The sequence below is a fragment of the Bos mutus genome, chromosome 29 (assembly GCF_027580195.1).
Source record: "Bos mutus isolate GX-2022 chromosome 29, NWIPB_WYAK_1.1, whole genome shotgun sequence".
Lineage (NCBI taxonomy): Eukaryota > Metazoa > Chordata > Mammalia > Artiodactyla > Bovidae > Bos > Bos mutus.
In genome coordinates, this window is record NC_091645.1 from 8,754,303 (window position 1) to 8,773,697 (window position 19,395).

Here is a 19,395-nt window from a genome sequence, read left to right on the forward strand (position 1 = left end):
CTGCATGGAGTATGAATTGTCACGCATTTGGTTTGAATCATATTTGAGCATTTGGGTTTGTGAATTGAGTTTTTTGAAGTCAGTTGCTGACGTAGCTTGTGATAACTGTTTGACTTTTTCTTAATTGAGAAATTTAAAGTTCTCTGGGAAGAAATGATGTGGAGGCTAGTGAGAGAGAGAAGAATAAAAAATGTTCCCATTGTTTCTGTCCTAAACCATTGGGGAGATGGCACCTTTTACTGGTAAGGTTTTTGGAAGCAACATAGGGTAGTGGTTAAAAATTAAGAAATTAATTTTGGAAATACTAGTTTTTAGATATCTGTGATTTTTCTAAGTTAAGATATCAAGTAGGCAATTTGACAGTACTAACTAGGACCTTTGAGAGTTCTGGTCTGGGTGTATAAGTGGCGGTTTGGTAATTTCTGCCTGGGGAATGACAGTATCCTAGGGAATAAGTGTAGAATGAGAGGGGAGGGCCCAGAAACATCTTGAGATACACAGCATTTATTTTAGAGAATGAGTAGAGGATGAGGAGACAAGGAAAGAGACTGAAAAAGTAATGGTGTGGTAGGAAGAAAACAAGGAGTGACAGGTATCAGGGATGCTAAGAGAGTAGAGAACTACAAGAAGGAGGAAAAAGTTTGAGTGCTGCTGAGAAGTCTAGTCAAGTAATGTTGGCCTAGTATCCACTGGAGAGGCAACATAGAGGTAAAAGTGGAGCTTACACTAGAGTATGTTGAATAATGAATGAAAATTGTGGATTTGCCAGAAGAGTGCAAGGGAAGGAGAGGTGCAAGAGGGTGAAGGGTATTTGCAAGGGCATGATAATACTTATCTTTGGAATTATGAGCTAGATGAAAGAAGGGAAAACTAGAAGGGATCAATATGGGTAGTGGTAGGGTTGATACATTGGAGTTTATGATGAAGTCAAATAGTTTTTGTCATGGGACACTTGACCAAGGTAGCTAGAAAGTTAAAAGGTGATTTGTCAGGATGAGGTGTCTGAATCTTGACTTTTTCTTACATTGAGGGTAAGGGAGTGGTAATGGGGGCTAGGGATAATGTGGTTTCTTGGCAGGCAGAAAGGTCCATCTAGTCCAGGCTATGGTTTTTCCAGTGGTCATGTATGGATGCGAGAGTTGGACTGTGAAGAAAGCTGAGCACCGAAGAATTGATGCTTTTGAACTGTGGTGTTGGAGAAGACTCTTGAGAGTCCCTTGGACTGCAAGGAGATCCAACCAGTCCATCCTAAAGGAGATTAGCCCTGGGTGTCCTTTGGAAAGAATGATGCTAAAGCTGAAACTCCAGTACTTTGGCCACCTCATGCGAAGAGTTGACTCATTGGAAAAGACTCTAATGCTGGGAGGAATTGGGGGCAGGAGGAAAAGGGGACAACAGAGGATGAGATGGTTGGATGGCATCACCGGCTCGATGGACGTGAGTTTGGATGAACTCCGGGAGCTGGTGATGGACAGGGAGGCCTGGCGTGCTGCAGTTCATGGGGTTGCAAAGAGTCGGACACGACTGAGCGACTGAACTGAACTGAACTGACGGTCAGGACATGACTGTGAGAATAGGGGATGTGGTTAAGGGCCTTTGAGATCAAGATGTTGGATTGATTGTGCACGTAAGATGTTGAAATTAACTGAGAAAAACTGAGCCAATGTTGAAGTCTTTCATGATACAGGGGAAGTGACCAGAAGGTCAAAAAATCACTTAGCAAGGAGAGGGAGGGAGAACTAAAGGGACCAACAGTGACTGATAAAACAGGGAGTGTGACATGTGTGGGTATAAAGAAAGGGCTGCAAAGAGGGCGTGAGGTCCTCATCCCAAACCCCTGAAGCTGGTACCAGTCAGTGAGGACATGGGTATGTATGAGTTAACACATCTTATTTGCGAGGGTTGTTGGACTAAAACTGGTCAACAGCTGCCTACATAAGGCAGTCCAATGTTTGTTCTTTAAACTCTTGTCCTGCAAAGAACTGTTTTTGCTTTTCATAGCTTAATTGTTTTTCTGGTATCTGGAGTTGTGTTTTAAGAGATAGCTTAGGGTAGAACAGCTATTTCTAAGTATGGATCATTTGCAAATGAGGGAACATCCATACATTTTTTTGAAAGGGCCTTATTCCTCTACCAGAAGTTTATGAAAAGCTCTGCTTTAGAGTCTTATACACTTGGGTTTACATACACACTGACCCTAAAATCAATTTGTTTTCTGACGTTAGATACTCTCATAACCTCAATGAACCTAAAATTTCATTGTCTATAAGATGGGACAAGACCACCTGCAGGATTTTTCTGAAAATTTGAAAAACATACACCAAGCCCATAAGACAGAAGCCTGGTCTATAATAAACATATTGGTGTTAGTTGTGTGTGTTAACTCTATTGCCTCTTATTTAATGTTTTTGGTGTCAGTTTCATAAAATTCTAATTTATTTGGTACTGCTGATATTTATCTTTCTTTGGAAATATGTAACAGAGTATTTTATTAAAAACAGTTTCTCTTAAGCATCACTTATTTCAGTGGCCCGATTAGAATGACTTGGTAAAACTGTCCTTTATATTGTAATAAAATTTTTTTAAATTGTATATATTTGAGTATATAACTTCATGTTTTATTTATGGCTATGCTGGGCCTTTGTTGCTGTGCACAGGTTTCTTTCGTTGTGGAGAGCAGAGGCTCCTCTTTGTTGTGGGGCACGGGCTTCTCATTCCGGTGATCCCTCTCGTTGAGGAGCGCTGGCTCCAGGGCCCGAGGCGTTAGTAGCTGCTGCACTTGAGTTCAGTAATTGCAGCTCACAGGCTCCAGAGCGCAAGCTCAGCCGTTTTGGCACAGGGGCTTAGTTGCCCAGTGGCAAGTGGGATCTTCCCAGACCAGGGTACCAATCAGCATTCCCTGCATTACAAGGAGGATTCTTAACTACTGGACCACCAAGGAATCCCTAAAATAATTTTGATTTGAGCACAGATAAACTACTTTAAATAAAGTGGTACTTGCCAAGACTTGTATTCAAGTGCTGTGTCCTCTTTAGTGATTTGAGGGAAATGCCCTTTAGATGAATGAGTAGTGTGAGCATCAGATGATTTCCTCATGTGAAAAGTATAGTATAAACCTGGTTATATATTGTAAGCTTTTATTTTTATGTCTCATGTTTTACATCTTTTTAGTTTGAAATGAGCACTTTGATATTGGACATACGGTATTTTCTGTTTTTGTTTTTCTATATGATTTCTACTTGAGGTATCAGGTTCAATAATGACATAAAAACGTGTGAAGTTTGGTAACAACTTGTTCTCTGTTTAAATAGAGAACCAGTTGGGAATTTGAAATATAGATTTAATAACAAACTCAATTGTTTTTTTCCTTAAACAGGGCTGATGGAGTTATGAGAACCATGAACACAGAAAAACTCCTAAAAACTGTACCAATTATTCAGAATCAAATGGATGCCCTTCTTGATTTTAATGTAAGTTGATTACATAAATGCTTTTGTAATTGGGTATTTTAAAAATTTCATCATTTTAATTAGATTTTTTTATCTCAAGTTGTCATAGACTAATTTTTTCACACTATTATCCTATTTGGCTAAGGATTTTCTGTAAATGTAGCCCCAAATCAGATTACTTTATATTTTAATAATTGCTTAAGATTTACTCTGATTTCTTTGGTGGTGCTTCCATAATCCCCGCTATATTATAGGGTATACAAGCCAAAGAAACCCAAGTAAGACGGTAGGTGTTGGAAGAGGGCATCAGAGGGCAGACACACTGAAACCATACTCACAGAAAACTAGTCAGTCTAATCACACTAGGACCACAGCCTTGTCTAACTCAATGAAACTAAGCCATGCCCGTGGGGCCACCCAAGACGGGCGAGTCATGGTGGAGAGATCTGACAGAATGTGGTCCACTGGAGAAGGGAATGGCAAACCACTTCAGTATTCTTGCCTTGAGAACCCCATGAACAGTATGAAAAGGCAAAATGATAGGATACTGAAAGAGGAACTCCCCAGGTTAGTAGGGGCCCAATATGCTACTGGAGATCAGTGGACAAACAACTCCAGAAAGAAGGAAGGGATGGAGCCAAAGCAAAAACAATACCCATTTGTGGATGTGACTGGTGATAGAAGCAAGGTCCAGTGCTGTAAAGAGCAGTATTGCATAGGAACCTGGAATGTCAGGTCCATGAATCAAGGCAAATTGGAAGTGGTCAAACAAGAGATGGCAAGAGTGAACGTCGACATTCTAGGAATCAGTGAACTAAAATGGACTGGAATGGGTGAACATAACTCAGATAACCATTATATCTACTACTGTGGGCAGGAATCCCTCAGAAGAAATGGAGTAGCCATTATGGTCAACAAAAGAGTCTGAAATGCAGTACTTGAATGCAATCTCAAAAACGACAGAATGATCTCTGTTCGTTTCCAAGGCAAACCATTCAGTATCACAGTAATCCAAGTCTATGCCCCAACCAGTAACGCTGAAGAAGCTGAAGTTGAACGGTTCTGTGAAGACCTACAAGACCTTTTAGAACTAACACCGAAAAAAGATGTCCTTTTCATCATAGGGGACTGGAATGCAAAAGTAGGAAGTCAAGAAACACCTGGAGTAACAGGCAAATTTGGCCTTGGAATACAGAATGAAGCAGGGCAAAGACTAATAGAGTTTTGCTAAGAAAATGCACTGGTCATAGCAAACACCCTTTTCCAACAACACAAGAGAAGACTCTACACATGGACATCACCAGATGGTCAACACCGAAATCAGATTGATTATATTCTTTGCAGCCAAAGATGGAGAAGCTCTATACAGTCAGCAAAAACAAGACCAGGAGCTGACTGTGGCTCAAATCATGAACTCTTTATTGCCAAATTCAGACTTAAATTGAAGAAAGTAGGGAAAACTACTAGACCATTCAGATATGACCTAAATCAAATCCCTTATGATTATACAGTGGAAGTCAGAAATGGATTTAAGGGACTAGATCTGATAGAGTGCCTGTGAACTATGGATGGAGGTTCGTGACATTGTAGGGGAGACAGGGATCAAGACCATCCCCATGGAAAAGAAATGCAAAAAAGCAAAATGGCTGTCTGGGGAGGCCTTACAAATAGCTGTGAAAGGAAGAGAAGCGAAAAGCAAAGGAGAAAAGGAAAGATATAAGCATCTGAATGCAGAGTTCCAAAGAATAGCAAGAAGAGATAAGAAAGCCTTCTTCAGCGACCAATGCAAAGAAATAGAGGAACACAACAGAATGGGAAAGACTGGAGATCTCTTCAAGAAAATTAGAGATACCAAGGGAACATTTCATGCAAAGATGAGCTTGAAAAAGGACAGAAATGGTATGGACCTAACAGAAGCAGAAGATATTAAGAAGAGGTGGCAGGAATACATAGAAGAACTGTACAAAAAAGATCTGCACGACCCAGATAATCACGATGATGTGATCACTGACCTAGAGCCAGACATCCTGGAATGTGAAGTCAAGTGGGCCTTAGAAAGCATCACTACGAACAAAGCTAGTGGAGGTGATGGAATTCCAGTTGAGCTATTTCAAATTCTGAAAGATGATGCTGTGAAAGTGCTGCACTCAATATGCCAGCAAATTGGGAAAACTCAGCAGTGGCCACAGGACTGGAAAAGGTCAGTTTTCATTCCAATCCCTAAGAAAGGCAATGCCAAAGAATGCTCAAACTACCGCATAAGTGCACTCATCTCACATGCTAGAAAAGTAATGCTCAAAATTCTCCAAGCCAGGCTTCAGCAATATGTGAACCGTGAACTTCCTGATGTTCAAGCTGGTTTTAGAAAAGGCAGAGGAACCAGAGATCAAATTGCCAACATCCGCTGGATCATGGAAAAAGCAAGAGAGTTCCAGAAAAACATCTATTTCTGCTTTATTGACTATGCCAAAGCCTTTGACTCTGTGGATCACAATCAACTGTGGAAAATTCTGAAAGAGATGGGAATACCAGACCACCTGAGAAATACCATTTCTCGCCTCTTGAGAAATCTGTATGCAGGTCAGGAAGCAACAGTTAGAACTGGACATGGAACAACAGACTGGTTCCAAATAGGAAAAGGAGTATGTCAAGGCTGTATATTGTCCCCCTGCTTATTTAACTTCTATGCAGAGTATATCACGAGAAATGCTGGGCTGGAAGAAGCACAAGCTGGAATCAAGATTGTCGGGAGAAATATCAATCACCTCAGATATGCATATGATACCACCCTTATGGCAGAAAGTGAAGAGGAACTCAAAAGCCTCTTGATGAAAGTGAAAGTGGAGAGTGAAAAAGTTGGCTTAAAACTCAACATTCAGAAAACTAAGATCATGGCATCTGGTCCCATCACTTTATGGGAAATAGATGGGGAAACAGTGGAAACAGTGTCAGACTTTATTTTTGGGGGCTCCAAAATCACTGCAGATGGTGACTGCAGCCATGAAATTAAAAGACGCTTAGTCCTTGGAAGGAAAGTTATGACCAACCTAGATAGCATATTGAAAAGCAGAGATATTACTCTGCCAACAAAGGGCTGTCTAGTCAAGGCTGTGGTTTTTCCAGTGGTCATGTATGGATGTGAGAGTTGGACTGTGAAGAAAGCTGAGTGCCGAAGAATTGATGCTTTTGAACTGTGGTGTTGGAGAAGACTCTTGAGAGTCCCTTGGACTGCAGGGACATCCAACCAGTCCATTCTGAAGGAGATCAGCCCTGGGATTTCTTTGGAAGGACTGATGCTAAAGCTGAAACTCCAGTACTTTGGCCACCTCATGCGAAGAGTTGACTCATTGGAAAAGACTGTGATACTGGGAGGGATTGGGGGCAGAAGGAGAAGGGGAAAACAGAGGATGAGATGGCTGGATGGCATCATCGACTTGATGGACGTGAGTTTGGGTGAACTCCGGGAGATGGTGATGAACAGGGAGCCCTGGCGTGCTGCGATTCATGGGGTCGCAAAGAGTTGGACACGACTGAGCGACTGAACTGAACTCAACTGAAGCTGAAGAAAGTGATGGAGAGGTGAAGAGATTGATGTGAAAATCTGCTTTTTTTGATAATGGTTTTTAGATGTTAAAAATGTACAAAAATTTTCCTTATGACTGTCTTAAGATTTCACTTTTTGTCCACTTTGCAGAACTCAAAGCATGACAGTTATTAAGAAATAAAGGGAAGTTCAAATATACTTGTAACAATGTATCGTATAGCTATTGCCCAAGGACTCTGTTTTCCCTGGGATTTTTGTTTTAATGACTGCTACTTGAACTGAGTTTCTAGCTTTGTTATTTGTTTGTAGTATGTTGGGTGTTGGAAGGAATGATGCTAAAGCTGAAACTCCAGTACTTTGGCCACCTCGTGGGAAGAGTTGACTCACTGGAAAGGACTCTGATGCTGGGAGGGATTGGGGGCAGGAGGAGAAGGGGACAACAGAGGATGAGATGGCTGGATGGCATCACTGACTCGATGGACGTGAGTCTGAGTGAACTCCAGGAGTTGGTGATGGACAGGGAGGCCTGGCATGATGCACTTCATGGGGTCGCAAAGAGTCGGACATGACTGACCGACTGAACTGAACTGAACTGATGTTGGGTGTTAGCATTTTCAAGTCATCTTTTTTGGTGCATCTAGCTTAAGGTATTTTATTTTAGACCTTGTAAGTGTAAGTTAGTGATTGAAACTGTGACAGTTTTATGCTGAAATTGATTTTCCTTTAATGCTGTGCTGTTACTTGATAATCTTTAACTTCTGGAGGCCAGGGACCAGCTTTGCTTTTCTCTGCAGTATCCCTGTTGTCAGTACTGTGTGGCACATAGATAGTGTTCAATAAACATTGAGTAAATGCATCCCATAGGTACTTTAGAGACTAGAGCAGATTCTCAAGCTACTGTTTTTTTATGTGGCTTGTGAACTGAGAACATTTTTAAATGGTTGCAAATAATAGAAAAGGGGTATTTTCACATTTTTGAATGGTTGCTAGTAATAAAAGAATTTTTTAAATAGGTGAAAAGTATATGAAATTTGTATTTCAGTGTCCACAATAGTGGTTTTAGAACAGGCTCATTGGTTACATGGCTGCTTTCTTTGCGGTAATAATGGGGCCAAGAAGTTGTGACAGATCCTGTGGGCTGCACAGTCTGAAGTACTGAGTCACGCCCCTAGTTTGCTGGCTCCTAGTCCAGAAGACAGGGGATTAATGTGACTGCTAAACTTTATTTTGATTTTTATAGAGAAAACATCCAACCATGATTTTTTTTTCCACTTGATTTATTGTGGGTATCTTTATAAAATTGCATGTTCTTTTCAATGTATTATACTTTGTTGTATGTAATAATTTATTGCTTTCCAGATGGCTCAGATGGTAAAGAACCCGCCTGCAATGCAGGAGACCTGGCTTCAATCCCTGGGCTGGGAAAATCTGCTGGAGAAGGAAATGGCAATCCACTCCAGTATTCTTGCCTGGAAAATCCCATGGACAGAGGAGTGTGGCGGGCTACAGTCCATGGGGTTGCAAAGAGTTGGACACAGCTGAGCGACTAACACGTTACTTGTTGATAAATGTTTAGGGCATTTGGTTTTTTAGTTCAGAAAATGGGAGGAAAAAACAGAAGGGAGGGATACTAGATACTCCATGTGTGTATTAGATAATAGTGTATCTATACATTTATACGGAGAAGACAATGGCACCCTACTCCAGTACTCTTGGCTGGAGGAGTACCCATGGATGGAGGAGCCTGGTAGGCTGCAGTCCATGGGGTCGCTAAGAGTCAGACACGACTGAGCGACTTCACTTTCACTTTTCACTTTCATGCATTGGAGAAGGAAATGGCAACCCACTCCGGTGTTCTTGCCTGGAGAATCCCAGGGACGGCGGAGCCTGGTGGGCTGCCGTCTATGGGGTCACACAGAGTCGGACACAACTGAAGCGACTTAGCAGCAGCATACATTTGTAAGCCTATTTATATAGAATTAATGCCCTAGACAAAGAATTAGATGGTCAAAGGCCATAAACATTTAAGTTTTTAATAAATATTGCCAAATTATACTCCAAAAGGGTTGAGCCAGTCACTAGTCAATAGGTACCTGTTTTTCTTTGTTCTTATTGGTGTAGAGTAATACCTTGGTTTTGACTGTCTTGATACCTACTAGTCTGGTAGTCAAGAGAGGATAGTTCAGTAATTTAATTTGATTCTTTTAATTTGCGTATTGGTGAAGTTGAACTTCTTTTCACATTATTAGCTATATGTATTTTTTATTTTGTGAATTGTCTTATAGAATTCTCTCTATAATGCAGATTGATCTTGTCAGATATTCTGAAAATATTTACCAATTTGTTGCTTACCATTCAGCTTATATTTTTCTTTACCTAACAAGTTAATTATCATGTACTTAGTTGTCTAGATGGCAACCCAGTCTAGTATTCTTGCCTGGACAATCTATGGAATGAGAGCCTGATAGGCTAGAGTCCATGGGGTCATAAGAGCCAACACAACTTAGCAACTGAACCACCACCACCACAGTTATCTTAAAAGGAACTTAAGTAACTTGTTCTATCCTTTTGATTATTTTCTTGTTAAGCTAAAGGTATTTCTCATATATCTTGGTAGACAACTGCTTTTTTTGTTTTATTAAAGCATGAGTCACTAATAATATTGATCATTGGATACATGTATATATATGGGTGAGTCCCTTCTCTTTTCATTTGAAACAAGCACAACATTGTTAATCAGATATACCCAATACAAAATAAAAAGTTTAAGAAAAAATAAATATTGAACATTTATGTGTAAAATACTGCATCAGACTCTACATGAGTATGTCAGTTAATTCTGTAACCATATGAGGTAGAATATTATAACCATTTTGAAGTTCAGTTTGTTTGTAATATTGGGAAAATTATTTCTTTTAAAAAAATATTTTCTACCTAGCTTAATTCAGTTCTTTGGTGATTATAGTAGCCATTTAATAAATATTTTTTTTATTTAGAAACATTCAGTAAATTCTTCATGACTGAAGTGAACTTAGAAATGGGCTTTATTTTGTAACTAGAAGTATTTAATGTTGAAATGAACTTAAAATACTTCTGAGATGTAGCCTAAGAATTTCAAGAGTTGAAGGGTACTTTTGTTCTCACTGACTTATTTCTGAACTAAATTCAGTGTTATAGGGTTTGTGTTGTGGCTTTTAAATAAATCTGAATTCTTCGATTAATATTTTTGCACTGTATGGCTGTGACTCTGATTGCTAGAGATAAATGTCTTTTTCTGTCCTACACCTAAGTGTTTGAATTCATTGTATTTTACTTTGAAGGAAGTCATTGTCATTTTAGAACAGAACATTAGCTAATGTGTTTTTTTTTTCCAGGTTAATAGCAACGAACTTACAAATGGGGTAATAAATGCTGCCTTCATGCTCCTGTTCAAAGATGCCATTAGACTGTTTGCAGCATACAATGAAGGAATTATTAACCTGTTGGGTAAATATTTCTATCGTTTAATAACGCTTTATTTCTTATCTTGTGTCATTGATAAATAATATTGTCTTAGTTATTACTTAAAGCTGCCTTAAAATTCATTGAGATATAGTTATTCATTGAACAGTTTGGAGAAAAGAATTTTATACCTGACTACACATGCTAAGTGATTAAATAATTATACAATTAGAATGTTCAGCCAGATGAACTATGCACTTTTTAGATACATCTGTATTTTTTTCTATCAGTTTTATTTTCAGAAATAGAAAAATTTCTTAAAAATTAAGTTGGAATTTTCTGTCTCAGGAAAATAATTTCCTCAGTTTATTCCAAAATGAATTTTTAATTGTAAAATTGGTACTTTTTTCAAAACCTAATTTTTAGATTGATAATTATTTTAAAATAAATACTTTTTTAAAGGATGTTTTTTACATTTGAGGCATTTTAGGAGTATGTGGTGCTTTATTGTGTATTAGGTATATAGGGCATTCAGTTTTGCCTAGAGATGCTAATTTTTTTCAATGGAGTTTGAATGGAGTAGAAAAGTAATACTGCAAAGAGTGTCAAAGTATCAGGTGTCAAGATGTCAGATATATTTACTCAAATATATATGTTCTCCCTTTTCAGTAATTTTTTAAAAATAATTTATTTAAATTTGATTTTCATAGGCAGGGGTAATACAAACTCATTTAGGGATGCTTTAATCCATGGAGATAGGGAAACTTTTTTTTTTTTCCCACAAGTGAAAAATGGAAAGATTTTTACAAAGTTTTAGAAAGTATAGTCTCCCACCTTGGTATAAATTAAGCTCTTTACTGCTGTTTATGTAGGTTAAATTAGTTTTCCAAGTGACATCTGGACTTAGAAAAGTTGCCATCTTTCTTAATATTATTTAGAGTATTTGGAAATAGGCATTTAGCACTGTTTTAAATGGAGTCAAATGTGATCTATATTAACATGCAAATTATACTTAGAGAATTGTTAGGGAAGAAGTATTGTAGGAAAAACTGGTAATAGTAAAATCATAATTTCTTAATTTTTAATATAGCAGCATCTCTATTTTAACTTGCTTTGAATACCTAAGCTAATTTAACACTTTTTTCTGTAGGGTGAATGTGTTTTCTGAGACATCAGTATACCATCGGCTGTTTTAAATCTTTTTTCTCTTTTGAGTATTATATTTTGATATGAATAAAAGTATGTTTATAATCTGTTTTTGGCAGAAAAATATTTTGATATGAAAAAGAACCAGTGCAAAGAAGGTCTTGACATCTATAAGAAGTTCCTGACTAGGATGACTAGAATCTCAGAGTTTCTCAAAGTTGCAGAGGTAAACTGTGTTTAAATGACTGTATCTCTTAACTTGGTTTCTTTGTCTTTAAGTGTACATTTCAAAGAAATCAGTCTTTACCCAAGTGAAAGAAGTGTCTTAAATATAGTAAGGTACATATTCAGTTATAACACTACACTATATCGCATTCTGTGCTGTTATGAATACATTATATGTATTCATACATAAATACATATACGTTATACGTATACATATTCATGTTATCGTATGAATACGGTATAACATTGAGTATTACCCTGTGTGTTTAATCTAGTATTGAATACGAAAAAGTAACCTAATTTTTAAATGCTTTCTCTGTAAAATCAGGTAGATGGTGGTGATTTTTATGTTTGGAATTGGCTGTATATCATAGAAGATTTATTCTATTAAATGTGGTAAAGAATATTCTATGTTAGTGCAGCTCTCCTTCCTTCAGTAAGACTTGCAACCAGAGCCATATGGTTCAGAATGTTTTCTTCCCTTCAGAAGTGAACTTAATGCATTTATTGTTTGTCATTGTTTATGAAAGCTATGAATGTAGGTTATAGAATAATTAATTTTGTAAATCTTTTTGAAAAATGAGTTTCTGAGAGTCACAGAAGGTAGTTGTGGTAATGCTTATAGACATCATCTTGCTTCCACAAGGGCAGCACTTAAAGAGTTTTTGTTTTCCCTTTCTCTTCCATCTACCTATTATTACCAGAGGTGTCTTGTTAGGGTAATTCTAAAAGATGAATACATTATATTATTGATCAGTAATATCGAAGTAGTTCATCTGAAACTGGCAAGTTGGTGATTCTGCCTCTATTACCGTAGTGATGTTTTATTCTGTAGCAGGTGGAGTAAGATATAAAAAGATGATGAGACCTTTGAAGAAAATAGCTTTGTGGTGTTAAAACTATTTTATGAAGTATACTGAAATTTATTTTGATTTAAAATATCTCTCAAGGAGAAATCAATTTTTCCCCCATATCTTTAGGGTCAGTCACGTGCAAAAACCAGAAAGAAGTAGTATTTATGATGATTCTAGTAAATTCTTTAAATACGTTTACTTTGTTGACCTTTCCCTTTGGCTTTTGTTCTTTGCATTTGATAAGTTGTATATACTGACTTAAGTTTTAAGCCTTTATTCGCCTCCAGATCTGCTGGTCGTACCCTGCAACGGAATGAACCATCCACTCCATAGGAATACTCCCCTACCTTAAGAATATTCTTTGATGAAGTGGTCTTTGGGCTCACAGTTTCATTATGAGACCTTAGTTCTTGGAGTGAAGACTCAAGTAACTTTTTCAAATGTGTTTGAAGATGACAAATATATCATTCAGTGATTAGCTTTGAAGATCTTAGTATGAATTATTTTATCAAATTTTCTACTGATACCATTCTGGAATTGGCCCTTAAAAGGTTGAGAAAAGAAAGGGAGAGTGATTAGAAAATGAAATAGTCATATAGCATAAATATGACTATTTTCACTGGAGGGAAAAGAATTTTTAAATTAGGGTTTTGGAATAAATAAGAACGGTTTTTGTCTTCTTTGCTGGAATTTGCCTAGTACCTGAGCATCATGAAAGTGTGTTGGGATTGCTTTGTGGGGACAGTTATATCCTGGTTAAATATCACTTGGTATTTGTATAAAACCTGTCCTGCTTGAGTGAATGTAGGTTTGAAATCTGTGGTGACTGCAGGGAAAGTGTACTTTATGGTGAAAGAGTGAGTCATTGTTGTTAGGTTTGTTCCGTAACTTCTTCTTATGCTCCAACAGGCTTTTTCATGGTCAGCCTTTCTAACTCTTGGTGTAGTGTTTTTGTCACAGAAATGATGAATTTTTCAGATTGTGACAAGGTAGCTTCTTTAGGTGTTTTGAGGATGTGGAGATGGTAACTTAGTAGCCTTGTTGAATTTCCAGCTCTCCTTCCCCTCCTGTTAGAACTTTTAGAGCCATCACATAATACCTAAGTCTTTAGAAGTATTGAATGATATCTGTGGGGATTAAAGAATTCTTCCTAAAATATTGCTTATAGTACTAGTCATAAATGTTATTTTCTAAATTTTACTTATGAAACCCCTTATTGTAATTTTGTCTATTAAATACGATGCTGCTTCTTCTTACAGCAAGTTGGAATTGACAGAGGTGATATACCAGATCTTTCACAGGTAAGTATTGTTGTAATGTCAGTCTGTGTCTGCTGTGTTCTACTAGGTCTGAAGGGTACAAAGATGAATAATATGCAGCTCTTGCTGTCAAGATCAGTGTAATTTTTCTTGATTTTTAATGTTTTGATATATTGCTGCTGATTGTTCTAACATTATAACCATATAAAAGTCTACTCATTTCTTCTTGGTGGAACCAGCCAGTACTCTGCTGTTCTTTTAGTTTATTCCCTTTTAGTCTCTGTTTCTCATCATCATTACCATACCCGCCCCCCTCCCCCCCAAAAAAAGTAAGAACTGAACTTAGAGAATGGTGTTTTAAAAACAGAATCTTCACTGTACTATTGGTAGAGAATTATCTTACACAGGATTTGTTTTTCCAGTTTGAAACCTTCCACTTTGGCTCTTTGACTCAGGTAGATAGATTCAGTTCAGTTCAGTCTCTCAGTCGTGTCCGACTCTTTGCGACCCCATGAATTGCAGCATGCCAGGCCTCCCTGTCCATCACCAACTCCCAGAGTTTACCCAAACGCATGTCCATCGAGTCGGTGATGCCATCCAGCCATCTCATCCTCTGTCATCCCCTTCTCCTCCTGCCCCCAATCCCTCCCAGCATCAGGGTCTTTTCCAATGAGTCAACTCTTCGCATGAGGTGGCCAAAGTATTGGAGTTTCAGCTTCAGCATCAGTCCTTCCATTGAACACCCAGGACTGATCTCTAGTCCAGGATGGACTGGTTGGATCTCCTTGCAGTCCAAGGGACTCTCAAGAGTCTTCTCCAACACCACAGTTCAAAAGCATCAGTATAAACCTCAAAACATTGCTCTTGAGTCCTGCCTGTGGCACCAGCTGGCCCTGTGATCTAGGGAAGTTACTCTCTGCTTCAGTTTCATTATTTCTAAAATGTAGATATTACAATACCCACCTGCCTCAGTTGGGAGGATTAAGAGTTAAGACCTAAAAAACATTTAGCACATTAAGCACTCAGTGTTAGCTACTATAATATTATTTTTTATTATCCTTATCTTAAAAAAATTTTAGGAAGGAAACTTTAAACCTGCAGTTTTTTCTGGCCTTTTCTGGTGTTTGTTTATTGAGTATTAAGAATGAAAGGACCTGGCATAAACTACCCTTATGTATTAACTCTCTCCTCAGTAGTTATCTCTTTTACCTTATTTTCAGTCATTCTGGGATTCTTTTAAATACTTTGCTTGTTAATGGTTCTTACTGTTTTTCTCTGTACTCACTTGTTGTGATTCATCTCTTTGATCTCCAGGCTAAGGGTATATACTAGATCTAGTTATGAATTGTATACAAATAAAAATTTTTGTATATGCCCACATGAAATAATTGACCTGATTAAGATTGAGCACATTATTGCTATAGGCTAAGAGTCATTGTTTGAACAGTATAAGCTGATTTGACAGTTTCAGATGGGAAGGGAGTTTGGGTGAGAATGGATACATGTATATAATATTGCTGAGTCCCTTTGCCGTCCACCTGAAACTATCACAGCGTTGTTAATGGGCTATATGCCAATATAAATAAAAAGTTTAAAATAAATAAATTTAAAAGTAAAAAGATCAACCTCAGGCCATACTATCATATGTGTCTGTACTTTAGTATGCATGGTATTATACTTTAGGAAAGATGGTAGTTATACACGAGTGGAAATTTTTAAAAAGTGGAAATAGTTGGGCTGTTGATTTGTTGGGGTTGAGGGATTGCACATGTGTCCTCAGATCAACACAGAAGTTCACGTTTCCTACCATGTCTGTCTTGTGCTAAGGGCTTGATATAGAGAGAGAAAATACAGGATGAAGGAAGTTGTTCAGGTCATAGTTGACACAGAAATTAGCTAGCACTGTCTCTTCCAACTGCTTTTGGATACGTGTAATTCAGAAACTTTGTATCAAATCCTAGAGAATATTTGGTGTAAGTGAATGCCACTAATGTATTTGCTTCACTTAAAAAGTAGTGCACATTTCCTTTTCAGCTCACTGAAAAGGTTTCCTTTGGAAAATAAGTAATTAACTGTTCATATTCAGTTGAGATTTGACACATAGACAGAGGGTTTCAAGCTAGTCTTTAAAAAAAATTGAGGTAAATATCTGTTTGAATGAGGATTGATAACCGTAAGCACTCGTATAATCAACACACCACTTAAGATGTAAATTGTTTCCATCAGCCTCTGTCCCCCTCTAGTCACCCCTAATCCGCTCCACACAAATCACTATTTTGAATTCTAATAGAGTAATTTTTATCAGTTTTTGAATTTAACATAAATGGAATCATATGACTTTTTATGTGTGGCTTCTTTTGCTCATCATGTTTTGAGAGCTGTCTATATATTAGATACACCATTAATTAATTCTTTTTAATTGCTGAATAGTATTCCATCATGTGAATTTACCACAGTTTTGTCTCTTTTCTAAATTGGAAAATTTGGAAATTTTTGGATTATTTACAGTTTTTTAACTGTTGTAAATAAAGCTGGAGCTTCCCTGGTGTCTCAGCAGTAAAGAATCCACCTGCAGTGCAGGAGATACAAGAGACTTGGGTTTGTTTCCTGGATTGGGAAGATCCTCTGGAGAAGGAAAATGGCAACCCACTCCAGTATTCTTGCCTGGGAAATCCCATGGACAGAGGAGCCTGGCAGGATATAGTCCATTGGGTCGCAAAAGTCAAACACATCTTAGCTACTAAACCATCAAATAAAGCTGCTTACAAGTCTTTTCTTGTGGAGATATGCTTATCTCTTAAATAGTTAGAAATGGAATTGGGTAATTAAGGTAGGTGTATATTTAGCTTTCTTTAAAAAAAAAAATCCATGTCTTTTTTCAAGGTAGACGTATTCCCACCAGCATTGTATGACAGTTATATTTGCTCTGTATCCTCAACATTTGATGTTGTTAGTCTGTGTAACCATCTAGTGAGTAAGAAGTTGTATCTCACTATGATTTTTTGTTTCCTTGATGTTAATTTTCACTTTCATTTGTCAGTTTCAAAACAGTGTTTGGACACTTTGAGTTACTCAGTATTTATTGGAGCTCACTCAACGATATGTCCAGCTTTTAGGATTGTTTTTATTTAAAATTTAAATAAGTTAAATATTAAAATATTGCGGGATTTTCTTAATGTCTTATGTTCACATAGACTTAGTTTTTATAGCTTTGATTGTTTGTTAATACTCTTACCAGATTATGCTTATGTAATAAAAAAATAGTGTCATTCTTAGATAGCTAAAATGCCGCTGTTAATTCATTCATGGGGAATATACCTATTTTTCTTTCTTGTATTAGATGATTCTTGATTTACTTTGAGTAACGGTGTGATTATCATGAAAGTCTTAATATTTGTACAATTTAGGCCCCCAGTAGTCTTCTTGATGCTTTGGAACAACATTTAGCTTCCTTGGAAGGAAAGAAAATCAAAGATTCTACAGCTGCAAGCAGGTACATTATTATTCTTTGTGGGGCAAAGAGAGGTAGTGCTGTTTCTGAGAAAGTAGTAGATGAGTCTAGCTGAAGTTACAAGTTATTTAATTTTTCTTTATCTTGATTTCACCATTTATAAGTCAAGTTTATTAATAGTATCAACCTCAGAGAGTTACTCTTAAAGATTAATACATGTAAATTTTTGTGGCAGTTTCTATTTTCAGTAAATGTCAGCATTTGTTAAGATGATGACAGTAACTGTGGTTTAGAATGATGTTCATAATGTTAGTATTTCTCTTAAAGATGAAATGCATGGGTTCATATGGTATATTATAAGCCTCTTTTTACAAATTTGATTGACCCTCACAAATAACCCTGTGAAGTATGCAGTAGTAATTCAGGGACTCAGAACTAGGATGTCCAACATAAGATTTCACCATCTTTCTCTAATGCCAGTTCTTGGGGGTGATTGGTGACATATTTTCATCATTCTTTTAAACTTTTAGCTGATTTCCAAGGCTAAGACCAATGAACCTGGCAAATCATAACTAATATAGATCATCTCATTGACCTTGTAATGTTGTTATTGTATTGGTTAGTAGAAGAAAAACTTTTGTATAATAGGCTTTTAGAAATATAAGGCCCAATTATTTGAGAAAGTAATGGCAAAACATAGCCAAGTAGCTTCAGGTATACCGATTTACCTTGTGTGTTTTTTTAGTCTCTTAATATTTTCAAATCTCTTTAGAACAGTATTACTCTTCCTTTGTCTTCAGAGTTTTATCTTTATATTGGCTTATTTATAAAATTGATTTTTATATAAAACTTAAGTAGTTTTTCTACTTGTTTACTTAGAGTAGAAATTAATGGTGTTTGGTGTGTGATAAAAAGAAAATTAATAGCAGTCACTGAGGAGTAGTTTCAGGTTAGAATTCTTTACCACACATGTTTATTTTGCCTAGAATTAACATATGGAAATTAAATGTTGGGGTTTATGATCTTGGTAAGTTTTTGATCTAAGGGAAAGGAGATGGCTTGCTGTGAATCCACTAGTGAGGAATGAGGAATTACATATGCATGTGCAAATATAGTATGTTTGAAAAGAAAATTCCAGCTTGGCAAAAGGGTAGCAGATAGAAAGGAGGTGCCAAATGGACTGGTGACTGGGATGACATTAGTCTTCCTTTGGGAGAAAATGTGGGTCCTCTGGGAATGACATCTTTGGGGGATATTATAAGGGAAGCATATCTACATATGCATTATTTACTGCCGGTTCTTGTATTTTCATGTTCTGTAGTAGTACTGCCAAAACCCAGGTTGTAAATTAGTGGAAGGTCACTTCTTAATGAGAAATTCACTATGTTTTACCTGTCAGGGTTTTCCCTGAAGTATGTGAACTCTTTTCCAGTGCATTGGATCCCTCCCTCGGGCTTGGAAGAGGCAGTGTCCTTCACCTTTATTGTGAATCCTTTCCAAATCCTTTCCAAAGTCTACCATTTAGTTAAAAATATTAATAAATGAATGTATGTGTAAATCAGCTAATTTCTTAATAATCCTCTAGATGAGTGGGTAGAATATTTCTTCTGAAGTACTGATGTTGACTCCATAGGTTTAGTTCATAATTACAGTATCTATCCATGGCTAGCCTGCTAAACCATTTTGTAACCAGGATGTAATGTGAAATGTTTGGCCAAAAACTGAATTACTTTTGTCTGATTATCCTAGGGCAACAACACTTTCCAACGCAGTCTCTTCCCTGGCAAGCACTGGCCTGTCTCTTACCAAAGTGGATGAAAGGGAAAAGCAGGCAGCATTAGAGGAAGAACAGGCTCGTTTAAAAGCTTTAAAGGTAGGTGTATGCATTCTCTTAAATTATTTGGAAAAGCAAGTATAAATGCTCATAAAGTAATTGGGACTTACATACAGACTAACAGTATTTAATAAATATTTGTACAAACGAGATGAAATTTAGTAGTCTTAATTTTTCATCCTGACATTGAAC

At 37.1% G+C, this 19,395-nt stretch overlaps 1 protein-coding gene across 12 annotated transcripts in view; it reads left to right on the forward strand.

Annotated features, from left to right (window-relative positions):
• Nucleotides 1-19,395, forward strand: part of PICALM (phosphatidylinositol binding clathrin assembly protein) — a 100,927-nt gene that overhangs the window by 43,966 nt on the left and 37,566 nt on the right. For all 12 annotated transcript variants that reach the window (XM_070365044.1, XM_070365043.1, XM_070365048.1 and 9 more), the window contains exons 5-10: nt 3,377-3,470; nt 10,368-10,479; nt 11,700-11,806; nt 13,919-13,960; nt 17,326-17,411; nt 19,119-19,242. In XM_070365044.1, coding sequence (XP_070221145.1) covers nt 3,377-3,470; nt 10,368-10,479; nt 11,700-11,806; nt 13,919-13,960; nt 17,326-17,411; nt 19,119-19,242 — 565 coding nt within the window. The remainder of the gene's footprint in view (nt 1-3,376; nt 3,471-10,367; nt 10,480-11,699; nt 11,807-13,918; nt 13,961-17,325; nt 17,412-19,118; nt 19,243-19,395) is intronic.